Here is a 21,993-nt window from a genome sequence, read left to right on the forward strand (position 1 = left end):
TATTACAAGAATTTCATTGGTGTATTCTCAATTTTTTTAGGCAAAATTTTGCGTATGTTTATTTAAAATGCTTCTGAAACTTTTCAATTTAGAAATTTTCCGTTGATTTTTCTTTATTTTTACTCTAAATTAAACCATTTGTTATGTGTAAAAATAAAATCATGTTTGCACTTCCCGTTAATGTGTTATTTATATTGAAAGTCGAATTTATGAAGTAAAAGTAAGGTGTACTCTCAATTTTTTGAGCCACTGTATATAAAGAGAAAGTATTGAAATCGACAAAAAATTCGAATTAAGATTTTGACGAATCTCCTCCTTTGAGGCACCTCTGAGTGCAGCAAAACGTATTTTTAGCATTATATCTGTCTGTCTGTAAACATGATGACTCAAAAACGTTTTGAGCAAGACGGATGAAATTTAATAGTAAGAACTTGCGACCAAATTTATGGATTTTTAATAAATTCTGTACGAAACTCATTCAGTGTAAACTTGTTTCTTCGGATAAAAACCGAATAAAAACAAGATAACTACAAAACGAAGAGGGCTAGATAAATAAAACATGGTACACAGATTTAACATTTAAAGAGTAAATGCTCAAAAAATTTGGAAACAAATCTATGAAGGGATTGTCCGTCTGTACTTTCACAGGCATATAAGCCCGATAACTCAAATGACACTTTGTTTATCATTTTGTAGAAATTTCGCTGCAAAAAATTCTTTTTCTGTATCAAATTTGGTTTTAAGCTGTCCAAAAGAAAGGCGTCCGATTCGGTTTTCAAGTACTTATGCATTAACCGCAGCACCGCGATTAATTGCCAAAAAATAGCTAAAAATAACATACTAATAGTTTCTTTCGTAATTGATGACCGTTGATAGCATGTGGTTAATAATATAAAAGAACATTTATTATATTGATGCGAGAAAGCTTCGGAAAGACCACTCCTGCTGATTTTCCAGGTTGTGTTAAATTTAGACAGAAAGTAATATATTACCGACAGATAACACGGCAATAATTTTTGCAGATGCATATTTATATGGTATCCACAATAGTATTTGACATGTAATTGTAAAGTCACATTATTTGAATTCATTGTAAAACTTTGCAGTCTATAATTTTGATGCCTTGGGAAATATTGCATTCTAGGCTAAAATAAATATTCGTTTTATAAACTGATTACAAATCGAAATTAATCATTCAAATTTACGGACAAAATCAGTAAATAAAATTTTACGTTCCAGTTACGGAAACAAACTAAATTTTGATAATATTGTTCATCTCTTTAAATATATAAATGATAAAAACAATACACTCGAAAAAAAGATGCTAGAAGGGTTACGAATTCGATGCATTTTCCGGTTATAGAATTCAAAATGAATAAAACAAAATTATACTTTTCTGTGAACAAAATAGAAGTAAGGTACTTACAGCTATAAGAGTGCATACAAGATATGCCAGGCCAACTGCTAAAGAGTCACTGCCCAGAGATTTTCGGTTAGGATCGGCAGTGGAGCACATGGTAAAAGCAATCACAAAAGTGAGGACCAGTTCCAGACCCATGCCCTGCCAGGAGGACAGCGAATCGCTGACTAAAGTACAGCCCATGTTCTCTCTGAAACCAATGCCAGGTACGGTCACCCTAGGAACAAAATCGCCAAATTAGAAAAAAAGTAATTAAATATAATAATTCTAAAAAATTTTTAATCAGACACTGGAGGATATTAATTCAAATGTAAACCAATATTTTTAATCAAAATTCGTATTAGCGACTTTCTAACCCTATATGGTTCAAGCAAGTCTATGAGTCAAACACTCGTGTACATGGAAGAATAAAAGGAAATTTGGATCCTAGATTTTAAAACTCCTAAATATTATCCAAGGATGTACTTCTAATATATAGATATAGTTGCCCTTCTTTGAGATCTTAAAAATCTTAGTTTTAAGAGACTATAGGACTTTATACTACTAAAACAGACCTCGAAATTTGGTCAAATGTGTTTCTCCCTAATGTAAGAATTTTTTACCACAGTTTTTTAAGACAATTAATCTAAAAATTCTGAATTTTTAAGAGTGAAATAATTTTTATTCATTAAAAAATATGTGCAAAAAATATGTTCCGTATAAATTGTTTGGCAGAATTTGCTTTTGCGCAAAGTTTTTCAAAAAAAATTAAGCAACTTATATTAACAACTTTGACACCAAATTACTCCCAAAGAACATAACGTGATAATCATGTAAAGTAATAAATATTTTAATATATTAATGGAGTCATTTTACTTTTTATGTTGTTAATACATATTAACGCATTTTTAAACAACATTTTAATATATTACCAAGCACTGAAAAAAAAACGTATACATAATAATGCTTTGATTTTGCATGATTTTATGATGTGTGTAAGCATACCTGAAAAATTTCATATTGATATGATGAACCATTTTTGTTTAATCCTGAGCGCAAGCTCTGAAAATGTAGCATTGAGATAAATGACTTTAAAGTAAAAAAAAAAAAAAAAAAAAAAAAATCCTCTATTAAATTTCTCTATTCTACGAATACCACAATCAGTTTCCACTGACCTAAAGATTTCCGAGTTAAAAGTCAATAGTAATCCTCACGTTTTTGATTATATCTTTTAAACTAATTAACGCATGTGCAATACCTTAAAATGTTCAGACGGATTTCGGCTAACAAATAAAATAAAAAAAAATTCAAAAAAATTACAGGTTTAAAGATCCTATAGTCCCTTAAGCCAGAACTACATGATACTACGAAAATCTTTCAATGTTGGACGCACGCTAGACAATTTGTACCACCGTGTGGCAAAGACAAGTAGTGACGAATATTACCGAACAGTACCGAACGTATCGGCAGATATTCCGATTGTTATCGGTTTTTTTTTTTTTTTTTTAAATAATCAAAAGGAAATTCGAACATTCATAGCAACTTCCACGGAACGGTTCCAGTGAACATACGGTTCCATGGAAAGAGTCCTTTTGGTGCAATCATAGTAAATCATTTTTGCCTCATTTTTTTTTTTTTTTTTTTTTTTTTTGAATTAACAAACAGAAGCAAGACAATACTACGACTACAGAACTTCTTCCGACAGCGAATCAAATCGTCAAAGGTTCGATCAAGTTTAAATAAATGAATGAAACAGATACCACAACGTGTTGCAAAAACACTTGCTTCTGCAACTAACAAATCCTTTGACTCAAACATTGGATTATTTGAGTTAACGCTCAACGCATTTAACCGACATTAGCTACATAATACGGCTTCCATACAGACAGATAAATAGTTTTTTTGTACTATTTAAATGTTATTTTAAAAATGTATTGGCATTTTTATCGACTATAATAAAACTTAAATCATCTATATTTTATTTAAAAACAAACGATTCAACGCAAAATTTTATTACAACAGTGAATTCGGTTGGCTGAGTAAGAGGAAAAATATCAAGTTTATTAAGGTTGTTTTCAGTATTAAGATTACTTCTCTGTTTCAGATGATAACAAAATGATAATGCTGGTAAAGGTGCTAATTGTTGAAACATGAATATAGATTCCTTTCAGTGCTTAGAAATCTCAGAAATAGTTGTACGTTTATGTATTTCCTAAAACTTAATTTGAAAGTTTTTACCATTATATCGATTTCATTATAATCATTATCCAATAGAATGTGAACATATGTACAATGTGCAGTCAGAATGGACATAAGACTACAAAGGGTTAAAAATCCGAAACTGAAATGGCGGCAAAATTCAGTAAAATCCATTAGAAAAATCTAATTAAAACCAATATGAAAATTTAGATCCGAATTCTAAAAGACAGATTAAATGCTATTTATCTATACCATCTTAACATTACGCCCCAGTAGGGCTGTATCGATTTTTGATTTATCGAAAAAAATCGATATTATTGAAAATTCGATTTTTCGATGCCAGTTTTTGAAAAATATCGATCCATCGAAATCCTGTTCATGAATAATAGTTCACTATAAATTACGATACAATAAATAAATGTTCACAATTAATTTGCGTTTTGTTTATCGGTTAGTGTTCATTTTTGTTGCCTTTCATTCTTTTATACTTTTATACAGAATTTTCGTTAATATTTCTATAAATATGTCATATTCTAATATATAAAAATACTTGTTTTAAATGCAATGTTAAAAATTGCAACATGCAGACATTGCTTTGGCATTGACACACTTCATTAAAGGGTTTTTAACAAAATTATTTTCTAACTATTTTCATTCAAAAGAAAACAAATATTTTTATTATATAAATTGAAACTTCCTTTTATTTGGAGTCGTTCTGATCAGTCAATACGTTTAAGAAATGCTATTTATAACTTATAATAGCTATAAATAAATTATAATATCATGATATATCGAAAAATATCGATATGTGTTGGATTATATATCGCGATGATAAAGTTCCGCATCACAGACATGTGGCTCCTAACTATTTAATACTAAACATCAATGCTATAAAATAACTACTACTTTTATGGTGAGCCATTAAAAAAGTTTCTAATATAACAACAGGAAATTAGCTATCGACATCCGATTAATTTTAAAACGACACATCCCGTATATCAGTAGCATCTTTAAAGTAAAGGGGGCGGCCAAGTTAATAAGGTTATTAAAGGTCGAAGCACAATGTATTCAATCTTCTGAGCGATAATGTTCAGACTATCTCACAAACATCTCTCACTTGTCTGTGCGTGGATCGATAGTCAACACTCCCAATTAGCTACCCCAAAACGTTCGCATAATTAAAGGCAACCACCGCTCGGTGTAAATGATCGCGGATTTGTGTGCAGAACTCATCAAGACGATTACGGAAAACATGATGATGACGATCCTTTAAGTGATTTGTGTGTTGAGTTCTGCTTATTGTTGAGAGTCATGTTAATTACGGCGTACTAAATTAAAGGACAACTTTGAAAGTGTGTTTACTCGTAAATTCAAGGCCTCAAAAGTTTTGTCAATAGTTGTGTTTAACAAATGAGAAGTTGTGAAATTTAATAAGCTCATTTGTCTTATTAATTAAGTGTGGTTCAATGGCGAAGCTGGAAGTATTGAGCGAATCATAATAGAATTTCAATTTCTCTGAAAATAAAGCTGAAGAATGGAATCCAGCAAAAATATTAAAGAATGCTTATGAATAAACTTTCCCTAATATACGAGAACATTGAGTTTTATGATGGTACAGAAAGTAATAGTGGTAAATTTAATTACAATATACTGATATATTAAGTAGATTTATAATTTATTGTTATAACCAGCTTTTTTTAGCGATGTTTAAAGCGATGCTAGATCTTTTGATAGTTTAAAAGAATGGCCTGTCACTTAAATAATTTTGTGAACAGAGCAATATTAAACAATGCTTTGAATAATTCTGTAAAAGCACTTGACATTTATTCTTCGCAAGTGCAGGGAGTCACTCCAGACATCCTTTAAATTCCCAGTATTTAAATCTCTCCAAAAAAGATACGACTCCATAGATGATCTGATGAGACTTGTTAAGCACCAATTCATGACATTTGTTAGTAAATATTCAAATATTCTTACGGAAAGCAGATTTTTTCAACGGATATAAATAAAACTAATGCTGCTTCAAGTTGTCTAGGATTTCCATTTTCAGGCTTTCTACGACTTCCACATCGAAAGAATTTCCATTGCTTCAGGCTTTCTACGAATTCCCCACCAAAATAATTTCCATTGCTTCAGGCTTTCTACGACTTCCACGCCAAAATAATTTCCATTGCTTCAGGCTTTCTACGACTTCCACGCCAAAATAATTTCCATTGCTTCAGGCTTTCTACGACTTCCACACCAAAATAATTTCCATTGCTTCAGGCTTTCTACGACTACAACATCAAAAGAACTGCCATTGCATCAAAAGAATTTCCATTGCTTCAGTTTTTTTCGTCTTTCACATCAAAAGAACTGTCATTGCATCAAAAGAATTTCCATTGCTTCAGTTTTTTTCGTCTTTCACATCAAAAGAACTGTCATTGCATCAAAAGAATTTATGTTGCTTCGGGCTTTCTAAGACATCAGCATCAAACGATCTGCCACTGCATTAAAAGAATTTCCATTGCTTCAGTTTTCTACGTCTTTCACATCAAAAGAATTTCCATTGCTTCAGGTTTTTTGTCCACTTCCATGTCAAATTAACCGTTCCTGCTTACAACTCTGTACGACTTCCACATCAAAATAATTGGCGCTTCATTCGATTTTCTATGACTTACAAGTTAAAAAAAAAACGATACTGCTTCTGGTTTTCTACGACTACCACATCACGGGAAACAGTAAACAATGCGACATCGAAAGATTTATATTATATATAATTAGTATCAAATGTATCGTCTGAAATTGTATGACTATCAAAAATATACTATTCTCGAAAGATCAATGCTTTTTGACAAACTCAAGCATTTTGCGATCCTAGACAATGCACACAACCCTAATTTTAATAAATTTATCAATTTTATTTACACATTTCAACACTTTTTTAACTGAATCGACAAGCTAACGATTTATTTTTGATAATTATTTTTAAAATTTTAGCTCTTTTCTGAAAAAATATATATTAGTATTTATCGAAACTCCTGACTTTTTAACATTCGCGCTTGAGCGCAATTACATTTAAGCCAATATTATACTAAGCGGGTGTTAAAAAATATTATAATAACGAAGTAGACGTAATGAAACAGATAGGAATCTAAACAAGTATACTTGATAAAATGTTAATATTATTCTAACATTTTATAATTCATAGAATGTATATTTTTTTAACAAATTTCTTTATTTGATAATAAGGTTATTAATTTTTGAATTGATCTTTCTCTGATCCCTTAGGCAAATGAATAATCAGAAATTCATCACTAGAACATGTAAAATTTATGAGTACATTTAAGTTCATAAATTTTATAAAATACTTTGTAGAATTTAAAAAAAGAAATGCATCGCATAAATCATTAATAGAATACTTATTTTTCATACATGTGTAATCGCTTTCTTTCGGTTTGTTAATGAAATATTAATTCAGTCGATTAAGCATTAACCCAATAAAAATAAACTGAAAATACCAATTAGTTTATCATTAAACAGAATTTATCGCGTTTCATAAACGCTCTCCACTTCAACTTCAGTATTTAATCGTAATTAAATCATATTTTTACGAAAAGTCGTGGAACGGTAGATGTAACAGATTGTCTTTCATTATCATTATCTCAATGTTTGCGCTTATACCAAGCCATTTTGTCAAATATTGCTTCCTTTATATTTTACACTTTGCCTTTATCACTAAATATGAGCAGGAGGATTGGTCACCTCAAAACTATCTCGCATACTGTCTAATAAACTTGTCATGCCAGAGAACATGACATTGGCGTACAATAGTTACAAAATTTTAACTTTCGGCTTGAATTTAGCATTTTTACTGAATCTACCGTGTCATCTTTGGCGAGTTATTTGGCGATTATTCCCTGGCATGCGATTAATAATATGCAAAATTCGAATTTGTATTTTAGACGTGTTTTTCCAAACCAAATGAAATAAAAATTTGACACAAAATTTCACTTGTAGATACAAAATCCCATGTTGTATCTGATACATTTAAGTCGCTGTGTTTTTGAATTATCGTGTTTACATGTTTCTGAAAGTGCAGACCGACAGACAGTCAACCCGTATATGATGGCTGTGGTTCAAAATTTGTCACATGTCTACACTATAGATGTTAAATCTGTGCACCGAATCTTATCTATCTAGCTCTCTTCGTTTTGCAACTATCGCGTTAACTTATATTTGAACATCTGGACAGACAGACTTCCTCGGAACAGATTTTACTCAAAGTTTGATAGAAATCTGCCAATTTGGCGTAAAGACCATATACCGAATTTCATCCATCTACCTAATAGCGTTTTTGAGTAATCTTTGTCACAGACAGACAGACGAACATTTTCCAAAAATGTGTTTTTCGAACACAGAGACAGAGAGTTCGAACTAAACTGTGTTGATTCATCAAAATATCGAGTTCGAATTTTTTTTCACGATTACTATACTATCTATATATTACGTATTCGAGAAAATAAAAAGCGTGTCGGAATTTCCCTGTCCCAACCACAGTAATGATTTCAATTTTTATTTCTTGTGAAAGCTCAAGGCCCTAGACATGAATGTTCATCTCCCCCCCCCCTCCCTCCCCTATTCGAGAGATGCCGCAAAATAAAACTTTGATATAGTCTATAGTAGTTATTTGAATAACAAACCATTAAAGAATGAAAAATAAAAATTGCATTTTTTTTTCTCGGCACTGCAACTTTATTTCCTCTTTTTACCATATTACCATGCCAACAATATTCTAACAGGATAAAATGATAAACGAGCTTAAATTTAGGTACTTATTTATTGGCTAATCTATTGAACAAGTTTATTCTCTATAAACCATATTTAACACAAGTATCGGCTTACTTCATATTTTCTTTAAAATATTTTCAACATTTTTTTTACCCAGCTTCAATCTAAATTTAATAAGGATTTAATAAATACATCGGTATCACTTTTAAATATATTTAACAATTTTTAAATTAACTTTAATTATAAATGATTAATAAATTTATTCACATCACTTTTTCACTTAAATGAATCTTTGAAAAATAATTCTAACAAAATTGCTGTTTATAATTAATCTGAATTTATAATTCGGTTCAAATTATTTTAGGTAGATTCCTATAGGAATACTACTTATTGCAATGCCTCTCATGATAAAATTTTGGAAAATTTTCTGCAGTTTTTCACTGATCAATGTCCCCAGAGCCCAAACCCACCCTTCGTTCAAAAGTTCGTTATATATATGTCAAATTAGGGCCCCACTAAAACGAACAAATTTTGTATTTAAAGTTTTTCCATAATTGCAATATCTTAGAAATTAGAAGCTGAAAAGTAATTTTCAAGCCCTCATTTTGGCTGTTTCTAAAATCTACGATTTAAGTGGCCAGATAGTAACTTAGATGTAAAGGAATCTACCTTTGCCTTCCAGCTTGCTGAGAGGAATTTTTCTTTTTAATCTGTTCAAAATAAGAGAATATTAATTAAAATTATTCGAACACAAATTTCCAAAGATCAAAGCATCTTGCAAGGAAAAATAAATGTACGTTTAATTTGTAGATTCCCATCTACTTATTTATATTAAACTTCAATTATTTTAACTTTGGAGCGAATATTCTGAAATATAATATGCAACAGTTCAAGATATATCTTAATGTAAACCTTTAAAAGTTGCCATATTTTCAAACCCATTTTCATTTTAGACCAAAATTCCTTCGCTATTCGAAGAATTTCAAAGTCCATCACGTTGATGGCAGACTAAAATTATTATTCCCAGAGCCCTAAACATAACACATGCACGTTCATTAAATGACATCATCTCACAGAGTACAGCTGCATGGGCCCACCGTTCGGATGGCATTAAAGGAAAATTAAATATTGGCGTTAAAACTGACGTTTGGCGACGATCCAACTTATGATGGATGAACTGTAGCCAAAGCATTTCCAGTAACGAAACTTCGGGTGTTTTTAGTCAGAGGAGCTCCTGTGAAATGACGAATTGCAAAGTATGTTGGGAAAGTAAAAAATAATAAAAAAAGAATCCACGGAAAATTTATTTGTAGGTATTGTTTTTGGCGAATAAACAGAACTGTTTAAAGATTTAAAAACCATAATTCAGCGTGAATAAGAGTTTTTCTCGCAATATTTATCTAGAATTCTAGGAAATTCAAAATCTGAGATTTTTTTTGTAGAAAAAGAAAATAATGTAAAAAAAATTAAAGATAAAAAAGCCCTCCAATATTTTGAGAAATCTCTACGTTTTAAACACCTCTGTGATTCAAAGAATAGCTTGGAATCATGTCAAATTATACACGCGATAAGTTTAAACCATAAGGACCTATAAAAGTGAAATTCTGATAAATAATCATAAAATGAAAATTGTATATTTCTACCACATTTTGGGGTGAAATCATGATTTTGGACATCAATGGGAAATCTGTATCCGCCTACATCTGAATATATTAATTAAAAAATAAAAATGTATTAAATTGATGAACGAATTGGGCACGAATTTTATTAACAGAATTGGAGAAATGCATACAATATTAGCCAAAATCCATCATAAAATTTTCTATTTCCCTGAATATCTTTTATTGAGTGAGTATATGAACGTAATAGTTTACTGAAATTTTATAGACGTGTACTTTTGATGAAAATTAATACTCGTATATTCTTTAAATATTTTCAAAATTTAATAAACATTTGGTCATTAAGTAAATAACATCTGAAATACCAAACTTCGCTAGGCAGTTTTGTATATATTTTTGCAAAATCGTATTTTTTCGGAGAAAATATTTAGATACGAAGCATATGCTGATTACATATGAGTATTTGAGTATTTTCCAGTTTTACCTACATATGAACTGGTCATTTAAATAAAAATAAAATCATTAATGCACTTAATTTAACCCTTTAAATTGACATTTTTTCTAGTCATATTATGTTAAAATATTTTTAGACTTGAAATTAAAATAAGAAAAGGGATTCATTTAACTTATTAGATAAATTTAATTTGATTAATTATTTAATTAATTTGGTTAATTAATAATTAAGTATCAAACCAAGACGCATCATTTTGTGTGAGGTAAAGAACTAAAGCATCTAAGTTTCAGTCTTTCTAAAAAAATTCGTCAGAACTTATGCCAACCTACATAATTTCATACAAAGATTGATAAGTTTGGCGGGAAACATACTTCTCACGGCCCTAGAAGGGGTTAACATGTTATTCGAAACAATCTGCTATATTACAGTATTCCTTTTATCGGTACATTATTATTATTCATTTTACAGTATTCATTATCATTATAGTATCATTATATATCATTACTTATATTTTTGTGCTAGCACTCAGTTTTATCATGGTGAAATCGGCTCCGATATGGCATTATATGACATTATCAGAATGAGAGCAAATAGAAAAAGGCTCTAATAATTTGTTATAAAAAATAGTTTGTGTGTGTGTGTGTGTGTGTGTGTGTGTGTGTGTGTGTGTGTGTGTGTGTGTGTGTGTGTGTGTGTGTGTGTGTGTGTGTGTGTAAAATCACTTTTTTTCCCCCAAAAATGTGCCTATATAGATAAACTTAAAAAGCAAAATATTAAATATAAATACTTAAGTTTTAAAAAAAGAAAAAGCAGGACTGGAATGAACCGAAATCACCGAACATGAATGGAACATACATCATTCATGTTGTTCTGACCACTATACTGTACTGCACACATTTCGAAGCGGAAGTTGGATATACTTACTTTAATAGCTAGTTATTAAAAAAAATTGTATGTTTAAAATCGCGGGTTTTTTTTCAAAAAAAGCACCTATATAAATAAATTTTAAAATCTTATCTAAATATAAAGTTTGATCCAAATCGTTAGAACCGTTTTCGAGTTACAAGAAATAAATTTATGTTTATTGACACAAGAATTGCTCGTTTAAAGTTATAAGATTAAATATTGATTATTTAAAAAAGGCGCAATCCTGGTAGTGGATTTGAGAAAAATATAATTTAATATTCCGTGATATTTATAATAATAAATTACAAGTTAAAGATTAAAATCTACTATTCTGTAGACTAATAGAAGAGTCCTTTTAAAAATTGTTTATGACAAATTCATTTTTATTTCTTACCTATTGGTCTTTTAAGAAATGAACTGATAAATGTTTCAATAATTAATTATGATTTGGAAATAATTTAAAAAAAATAAATCTCTATTAATAATAAAGATAAATGTGTGCATATGCTGGCACTCTACAGAAGGGGTCGTTTATCTTAGAGCTATCAAACTTGGTACATACATACTTTGAAAAGTGGAAATGTGCAATTCGAGGCAAAGTTTTAAATTTTTAATTAGAATTTTAATTAAAAATTAATTTTGAAGTTTTACTACGATAACTTCCGAAAATATTCTCAAAAATGGTTTTTGCATTGCTTCAAAATTCAAATATTTAATAGCGGAATCATCGTTAATAGTCAAGAAAAAAGAGTTCTGTTTGATAGTTGTGTAGGTTAAAAGACGCATAAAAAATTAATCTGTAAATACCAAGAAAGTTAGAAGAGAAATGAACCAAACATTTGCGTTTTTAACAGTATTATGATGTCATGGGACTGATCTCCATTAAGAAAGTTCATGTACACAAAAAATAGAAAATATGCAAGACTTTTAAAACGATATTGCTTTAATGTTTCTTAATTGAAGGAATCATAGACACGATATTACGTCTGAGCGATTTAAGTGCAATTAAATATTACCAGCAAACCAGCAGGTCGCCAAAGGCAGCTAGTTTTTTTTTAAAATTCTTCTCCGCAAATTGGAAGGCAATGATAGATTCCTTTACATCTAAGTTATTATTTAGCAATATAAATTGTTGACGTTAGAAAATATCAGTATTACGGCCTGAAAATCCCTTTTCAGCCCCTAACTTCCAACATATTACAGTTATCGAAAAACCTTAAATACAAAAGTTGTTCGTCTTAATGAGGCGTTAATTCGGATAATTGGATTTATTTTTCTATCTTCAATATTAGACAGTTATAGAGAAATGAAATTTTCAATTCCCCACCATTTCCACCACCTTTGAGCTTAATGGGTCATTTACGAACTTATTTGAGACATTTTTTACATTTCTATTAACATATTCCAAGCCAGTTAAAATCCAAACAAAATTAAATTACTATATATATATATAACTTTTGAAAGAAGGGTGTTTTGGGGTTCTAGGGACCACGATCAGTGAAATGCAGAAATTTTCCCGAAGTCTTGTCATGAGAACTATTGCAATAGGTGGTCTTCCTATAGGAATCTACCCAATAATAAGGATTTATGTTAAATCCCTTGCTGAACTAGACCTGTTTCAAAAATCATGTGCATTTCAAACATTTTATATCAAGTTTTATAAGAACAGAACAGAGTTTTAACAGAATTTTGTACAATGTTAAGAAGGGAAAAAAGGCGTGCTATTGATCTGAATTTTTCTGTTGCTCTCCCGGTCAGTCCCTGCCTCACCCCAGGGTAAAGAGCAATTAAGGAGAGTGAAACCCGTGTATTGCATTCCGGGGAATGGCAACAACAATTACATCGGCGCATCCTGATGGAATGACCATTAATTAGATAATCGTTAACTTCCTTTATGGCTTGTCTCTATCTGAACGTCTGACAGAAAGGCTTCGACTCGTGATAAATGCAAGGATCTCTTTCTTTCTTGTGTTTTACTTTTATTTTTGGCTCCGTCATTATGATTCCCCCACCCTTAGCTCCGCTTTTTCTTCACGATTATTTTGTTCATGCTGTTTGGATGAGTCACTTTTTAATTCATTATGAGGAATAGTTGCTTTCGGTTACCAGACAGATTGCTGAGAATATTGGTTTTGTTTAATTTTCAATTAAATTCAGATTGAACTAATAGCCGGTTTCGCTTAAAACAGGTTGATACCTATACTCGACTGTACCTGATAATTTTATCTGATATTTTAGTATCGTATACAGTTAATAACCTATTATTTTACCATCAGTAGGTATTAAAGCATTATCTATTAACAGAAATGTGCTTTCAAGATTATTTCCATTACCCAGACTGCTTGTTAACTTATAACTTTTGTTGTTAGTTTTAATTTCGCATTGCAATAATTTTTAAAGCACTGTTTAAAACCAGAGATTTTTTTAAATAAGGTAAACGACTACTTTCGGGATGAATTTTTTTTTTAAATGTTTGGAAATCGTTTATGTTTTTGAATATTTACAAAAAAAAGACTAAAAAACCAACTATGAAACTAAAGTATACCAGTTAAGAGCCAAAAGTTTTTAAAAAATTGGAAAAAGTTTTTTTGGGGGTGGGTGGGTGGGAGGTAGGGTGTTTAAAAAGAGGTATATCAAATTATTTGCTTCAAAGTGGCTTATCAAATGATTTGCTTCAAATTTTGAGATAATTTAAGGAATATATTATCTACTTCCATAACTAAAAAAAAGCTGTATTTCTATTCATTTTTTAAATATTAACGTTCGAATGATAACATGAAATTTAAATTTTTTTTCACTTTTTGAAATATTAAAACAATTATAAGATATAAATGAATAGATTACTTATTCTATAGTTCAAGAATTGCACTAACATATTGAGAAATTATTATACCAAATTTGAACGAAAAATATATATTAGATTTTAATTTATGAAGTTTTTCGTAGGAAAATTCTATAATATTCTATATTTGAGAAAAGAGCATCTGAAAATGTAAAATATCATTAAAAAGTATGTCAATGCAAATATAAAAATCAGTGTAATTTTCCCGAAAATAGACTTAGAAACAAAAATTCTAAAGCTTTTTATAAAGAAACCTGTTCAAACATTAAGAATATTCAATAAAAAAAAATTCAAATATTCACAAAAAAATCGACTTTTCAACGTTATCACCTACAAAGACTAAAAAAAAAAGAAAAAAATTTAAGTATTCCTTTATTCTTATTATTAAAATTCTTAGTTTTAAAAATATAATTACTTTTTTAGTATACTTTCAAACCGTCATATTCTCACGTTCAGATTTAAATGTAACACTTATTTGCATTTAATTAATTTACTAAGATTAATCCTGTTTGAAATACATTTACTTCGAATAAAAAATGTTTAAAGCAAAATGCATTTATTTATTCATTGAAAATCTCATCAATCGTGTATACTTAATAAAAAATGCACGAAAAGATAAATCCTTTAGAAATACATTTATTCCAAATAATAGCAAGAAATAATATAAATAGATAGGTAAAAAAACAAAATATATTATGTATTATGTTTTTATCTATTTATTTATATTATTTCACGCTATTACGTGATATATTATCGTCGAGGCAGAACGGAAGACTAGGATGAGATGATACTGTAACGAATCGATACAATGTTTCATCACAAGTATCAAGTTAAATCAAGTTGAAACAAGTATAATATTGATACTTTGAATCAAGTTGAAACAAGTATAATATTGATACTTTGAATCAAGTTGAAACAAGTATAATATTGATACTTTGAATCAAGTTGAAACAAGTATAATACTGATACTTTGAATCAAGTTGAAACAAGTATAATACTGATACTTTGAATCAAGTTGAAACAAGTATAATACTGATACTTTGAATCAAGTTGAAACAAGTATAATAATGATACTTTGAATAAAGTTGAAACAAGTATAATAATGATACTTTGCATCAAATTGAAAAACGTATTACACTGATGCTTTGCACCATGTTGAAACAAGTATTACACCGATACTTTGCATCATGCATGCTGATAAAAATATTACTTCGATATTTTGCAACGTGCTGTTATATCATCAACAAATACTAGTTAGATTGACAGCTGATCCTGATAAAAATGCGATTCGAAATTGGGATTTCATTTCTTCGGAAGAGGCAATGACCTTGAATTTGAAAGTGATTGAGGGAAATTGAAAACAGGAAATATTTCTGGTATACATATTTATATTAGGAAAAGGTGGGGGGATTCTTCATTGGTATGTACCCGTTACATGCATGAATTACATGGACTACTAGGGATGAAATGCATACAGTTAAAAATAAATCAGCATGCTGTTACAGTCGACGAGGCAAGATGGTGATCAAAACTATATACCAAATACTTTGTACCAGATTGATATAGTATCACCCAATTGAAAACGAAGTGAAAAATTAAAAATTATATAAAAGCCATCTCTGATTAGCAGACGCAGAAAATGGCTATAAATAACTTACCTCGTTGGTCGCATATGTAACTAAAACAAAATCAAATCAAATTTTATACAGATTGTTAAATGAGCTGAAAGATTAATTCTTCATTAATCTCTGTCATGCGGTTAAAAGAAATTTGGTTTTAAAACATTCTTTTTAACCGACTAAAACAAAACTTTTACTCAAACTACACTTGTAGTCACAAACTCCCAACAGGCGGTTAAGCCATTTTCGAATTTGTCTCAAAATTTATGTTATGATGATGTTAACTTTGTGCAATGAAATTTTATCTATTTAGCTTTCATCATTTTGTAATTATGGTGTTAACTTATATTTTAACAGCCGGAAGACTCCCTCAGAACGGATTTTACTCAAAATTTGCTCGAATTCTGCGAATTTAATGTATTTATTTATCTAAAGACTGTATACCAAATTTTAACCGTCTAGCTCAAAGCGTTTTTGAATTATTTTTGTCACAGAGAGACGGACATTTTTTTTTTCAAAAGAGTGTTTTTCGAACTCGGAGAGGTTTAAAACATGAAGATTCGTCAGAATCCTGAATTGGAATGTTACTATACTTTCTCTATACTACGCAGACGTGAAAGTAAAAAATAAAAATTACCAATAGGAAAGACTTTGGCACTGTCGAAAGAAAAACACTGAAATCAGTAATATCAGTAGTAAAAAATGTTTTACTTTACAAAATTTCATTCATTTTCGAGTGATAAAAAATGCACGTATACAAATGAATGTAAGTTGCATTAATCTTGAAGAAACTATTCTTTTAGGGTTACATTTTGCGTAAAAGATTGATCTTGCCAAAATTTGCACCGGCAAATTTTTGGCAAGATTGGTCTGTCCATCCCTAATATAATCAGCATGAAATTCAGTTTCATTCCTTTTATTAGGATTTTATCAACAGCAGATGTCTCCAAACAGGAAATGTTATTTTTATGACCACCCTTTATATACAAATTATTGGATTCATTCTTATTCAATTAACCACCATTTTCCTTCTAATATTACAGAGTTATTGGCGACTTTTTTTGCATAAGAAAACATTCTACAATATTTTAAATTTCTAGATTAGACTGAAAGGTGAAGAAAGGCCTCACACCCATTTTCTCCATTTACCGTTTTTATCTGGAAGATAAATGGCTGGACATTTCAGTTTGACACACATCTTAGTGCACGATTTGGACCAATAAGAGTCAACTGGCAAGGGTTCCGCCATCCACTTAGTAAGGCAGGATATTCGGTTTATCGCAGACCTTTTGACCCGTGGTCGCCTGCAAACTGCAACCGGGAGTAACTTGATAATACACGGGTGTTGATTTCTTTAAGTGTATGAGAAGAATGTGCCCTAAATCGCTGTTGGAAAAGTAGGGGATATTTCGAATATGGTTCGGAGAATATTAAATTGAGTTCATTCACACTAGGTTAAAATGGATATTTGTAATGGGATGTATATTATCAAAGGTTCAATCCTTCGTGTTTTTACTCACAGAATTGCTTTTAGAGAATACGTTTCAAAATAGCTTCTATGGATAATAAATCTTAAAGAAGAATTTGACACTCATTTTTCACAATTTTTTGTAATAAAAATTACATTACATTGAAATTTTGTTAAAAAATTGAAACATATGAATAGTATTAATACTTTAATACCGAAAACACATTAATCGTTGTATCCTAAATACCGAAAAAACATGAATCGTTAATATCCTAAATACCGAAAAAACATGAATCGTTAATATCCTAAATAACGAAAAATCATGAATCGTTAATATCCTAAATAACGAAAAATCATGAATTCTTAATATCCTTAATAAACACCGAAAAAAAAAACACGAATTGTTAATATTCTTAATAAACACCGAAAAAAAAACACGAATTGTTAATATTCTTAATAAACACCGAAAAAAAACACGAATCGTTAATATCCTTAATAAACACCGAAAAAAACCACGAATAGTTAATATCCTTAATAAACACCGAAAAAAACACGAATAGTTAATATCCTTAATAAACACCGAAAAAAAACACTAATCTTTAATAAACACCCGAAAAAACAAACACTAATCTTTAATAAACACCCGAAAAAACATTAATATCATTAATACCGAAAAAAAACACTAATTGTTAATATCCATAATAAATACCGAAAAAAACACTAATTGTTAATATCCATAATAAATACCGAAAAAAACACTAATTGTTAATATCCATAATAAATAGCGAAAAAACACTAATTCTTAATATCCTTAATACAGAAAAAACATTAATTCTTAATATCCTTAATACAGAAAAAACATTAATTCTTAATATCCTTAATACAGAAAAAACATTAATTCTTAATATCCTTAATACAGAAAAAACATTAATTCTTAATATCCTTAATACAGAAAAAACATTAATTCTTAATATCCTTAATACAGAAAAAACATTAATTCTTAATATTTCAAAAAATATTAATTCCTTAATACTGAAAAAACATTAATTGTTTTAATACGCCTTCATAGTGAAAAAATTTGATTCATTAACCTCCTTAATTTTAAAAAACTTCAATTGTTAATATTATTAAGGTTGTTAATTATTTTGAAAGTATATTAGTTATTAAAATTCTTAATATATGAATATAATAAGACTTTAATAGGAGCAGATTACTTCTAATTAAAATAATAATAATAATCAATCAGATGAATGTTCTTCAAACGCTAAACAATTAATCGGGTGAAAGAAAAGGGCAAGATTGTCCAGATATTCCAACATGATTATTCATTAATGGTTTCGTTTTAGATAAAATATTTCGTTTAGTAAAAATATTTTACTAAATAAAATAATAGAACTGAAAACCACATAAAATTTTAAATTTAGAAATTTTGTTTATTTGTTGAAATAAAATAATAATTATTATTATGTATTTTAAAACAATTTTCCCAATTCGAAATATATTTATATTTCCAACAATTTAAGTATCGGCTACTTAGCTACGATAAGAATTGACATTTTGTAGAAAGAATTAATTTAAAGAAGTGTAGCACGATTGGTCCGATTAAGATTATAAATTGAATGAAAATGGTAAATTTTATTTCATCAAAGAAGTCACGGAGCAAATGCGATGATTTTCAATTGGCTAACATCCAAAAACTTATGCTGTTTTTAATGAAAATGTTCCGCTGGAAATCATTTAATTTTTACATGACGACAGCCTTTTTTTATATAATAGAAGCAAAAAGCATACTTTTATCAAAGAAAGCGTCATTTCTCAGCCAATTTTAGGCGAATTAATAATACCGACATAAATATAAATAAATCAAAATATTAAAAAAATAAAAAATGAGAGAATGTTAAAAGAATTCTGAATATCATGCTAAAAACTTTTTTTATCTATGACAAATCAGCATTTTTAAGATATATAGCAGCTGGTCCATTCACTTCTAATTTTAAACGGAAGCTCGAGTCTTTAAAAACAGGTTTTCTTTAACAGAGAGTGCAATCTTTATAACTTATTTAACTTGCATTGAGTATTTTTAGAAAAGCCAGGTAAGATTTTAAGATATTATATTCACATGATCTTATGGAAATATCTCCTGATATACATAGCATTTACAAATTATGTATTGCTAAAATTTGTTAACTTTTTATAGGGTATAAACTCAGGGGCATCGACAAATAAAATTTTTTAAGGTTATATCATGATTAAGTGATGATGTAAATACTAAAACATTAAAATTTCGTTGATTTGTCGTTTAATTTTAAAAAAAAAGGGTTGGTAAATATACTTACCAACGATCTTTCAGGGGGAACTGAAAGTGGTATACATATTTATAGCTGAGCGTTAAGGGTAAAAATATCAAATATATTCACTGGTAAGCATATTTGCTACTTAAAATTAAATAATTTAAAGTAACTTTATTCAAATATTTTAGTTATAAATTTATGAATTGCTCCTAATTCAAATTCAGTATTATCTTATATTAAAGTTTGAAATTAATTTTGCATTTGATTGGATGGATTGGACGGATCGCTACATTGCATAAAAATAAATACTTACAATCTGATAGAATTTTATTAATAACATCTTAACCTCGTTTTACGTGAAGAAATAAACTAAAATGTCATAATCTACAGTATTCAAATAATAAACACATCAAAAATGAAGTTAAAATATGCATAAAATCATTAACCGAAAGATTCCGAATTTTAGAAAACTCCAACTACATCAACGGTTTTGGTTCGTTTACAAAAATGAATGTTGTATTTAAATTAAATAAATTCAAAAACAAATATTGATAATTAAATATAAAAATATCTTAGACATAAAGAACACAACACAGCGGTCTTTCATTTCTAAATTTCTTCTTAAATTTTAACTTCCATGAGTTAAAATTTAATGACAAACGCTGGAACTTAATGCCTTTACAAAAACCCTCGCAACGTTAAAGGGCAATAGTAAGCATTTTTGAATTTAAATGATATTTAACTATAGACAAAGTATTTCTGAGATATTAAGATAGCCCAATCGAATGTTAAACATCTGATTATCCTATTTATCATTTTAAAATACTTTTGTGAGCCCTCAAAAATATTTTGCAGGGGCTAAGTGTATATAGAGAACTATAAAGTGTTAAGATATATATTATTGACTGAAATAATGTCTTATTATTATCATGAAAATAAGACTAATACATTTGACGATGTATTAGTTAGCAGGATGGTCTTCCGAAATTATCTCACAATCCCTAATAAAGGTGTTTATACACGTCACATCCCGCATAACAATTACAGGCCTTGAATCAAGTCATGAATGCAAAGAATGTTTCGTTTTTTAGTTTCGGAATCCCACATAAGAATGTTCTACGTTCCAAAGTTCAGTGAAGAAACGTGAATATATATATTAGGCGATTTTTAAATGACCAATCAGAGCCGGACCGGAGTGGGTTGGTGACTCTCAAACATGGATAAATCTTTGGTTTGCCATTACAAAGTCATATTCCACAGCTTCAACTATGACGACTTCTTTGCCTTTTTTTGACCAGCTTTACACCTCCATGTACTGCTTTTTCTAATATAAAAGGAGTTTAAAACAAAACAGAATTCTTTTCAGTTTTTGTTTTAAGTTCCTCGTTGCAACTCACCAATCTGTAACAAAGTATTTCCTGAAAAAAAAAAATGTGCAGAAATCTGTTTTTAAAGACATTTGAAAGTTTTTATAAAAATTATTTTTTACAGATTCACTATATTTTTATTTAGTACGATATGTATTTAAAATGCAGTTTTCAATCGATATCTTTACATATTGTGCTATTTTTAACCCGCTAATATTTGTGTTCATGATATAAATTCGCATTTTTATTGAAAACAGCTTTTGCATCAGCAGTTTGTTTATAAAAATAATAACATTTTTGCATCAGTACTTTTATTCAAGCTCGTTTTTGGAATTCATATTTTTTTTATTACCTTTTCTTGTAATAGACTTCTGTTTTATTCATTAACATTTCTTGTATCGCATATTCTCATTCATTAACATTTCTTGTATCGCATATTCTCATTCATTAACATTTCTTGTATCGCATATTCTCATTCATTAACATTTCTTGTATCGCATATTCTCATTCATTAACATTTCTTGTATCGCATATTCTCATTCATTAACATTTCTTGTATCGCATATTCTCATTCATTAACATTTTTGCAATCAACGTATTTCATTCATTAACATTTTTGCAATCAACGTATTTCATTCATTAACATTTTTGCAATCAACGTATTTCATTCATTAACATTTTTGCAATCAACGTATTTCATTCATTAACATTTTTGCAATCAACGTATTTCCTTCATTAACATTTTTGCAATCAATGTATTTCCTTCATTAACATTTTTGCAATCAACGTATTTCATTCATTAACATTTTTGTATCAATGTATTTTATTCATTAACATTTTTGTATCAATGTATTTTATTCATTGCATTTCTTGTATCCATAATTTTTAGATATTAACAGCTTTTGTATTATTAGCATTCTATATTTCATTATTCATATATTTCAACATTTTGCATTAAAAATTTCTCTTTGATACAAAAAATAATATTTTGTATTCATTCGTATCAGTATTTTAACTCTTCAACGTAAACCAAGAACATCCAAGAAAAAAAGCGACAAA

The 21,993-nt window shown here is 29.0% G+C and overlaps 1 protein-coding gene across 1 annotated transcript in view; it reads right to left on the reverse strand.

Moving 5' to 3' along the window:
* LOC129976074 (lens fiber major intrinsic protein-like) overlaps positions 1 to 21,993 on the reverse strand; it is a 157,865-nt gene that overhangs the window by 26,693 nt on the left and 109,179 nt on the right. Inside the window, exon 2 of the mRNA XM_056089446.1 lies at positions 1,427 to 1,637. Within this exon, the coding sequence (XP_055945421.1) occupies positions 1,427 to 1,637 (211 nt within the window). The remainder of the gene's footprint in view (positions 1 to 1,426; positions 1,638 to 21,993) is intronic.

Source organism: Argiope bruennichi, chromosome 7 (assembly GCF_947563725.1).
Source record: "Argiope bruennichi chromosome 7, qqArgBrue1.1, whole genome shotgun sequence".
In the NCBI taxonomy this organism is placed as follows: Eukaryota; Metazoa; Arthropoda; class Arachnida; order Araneae; family Araneidae; genus Argiope; species Argiope bruennichi.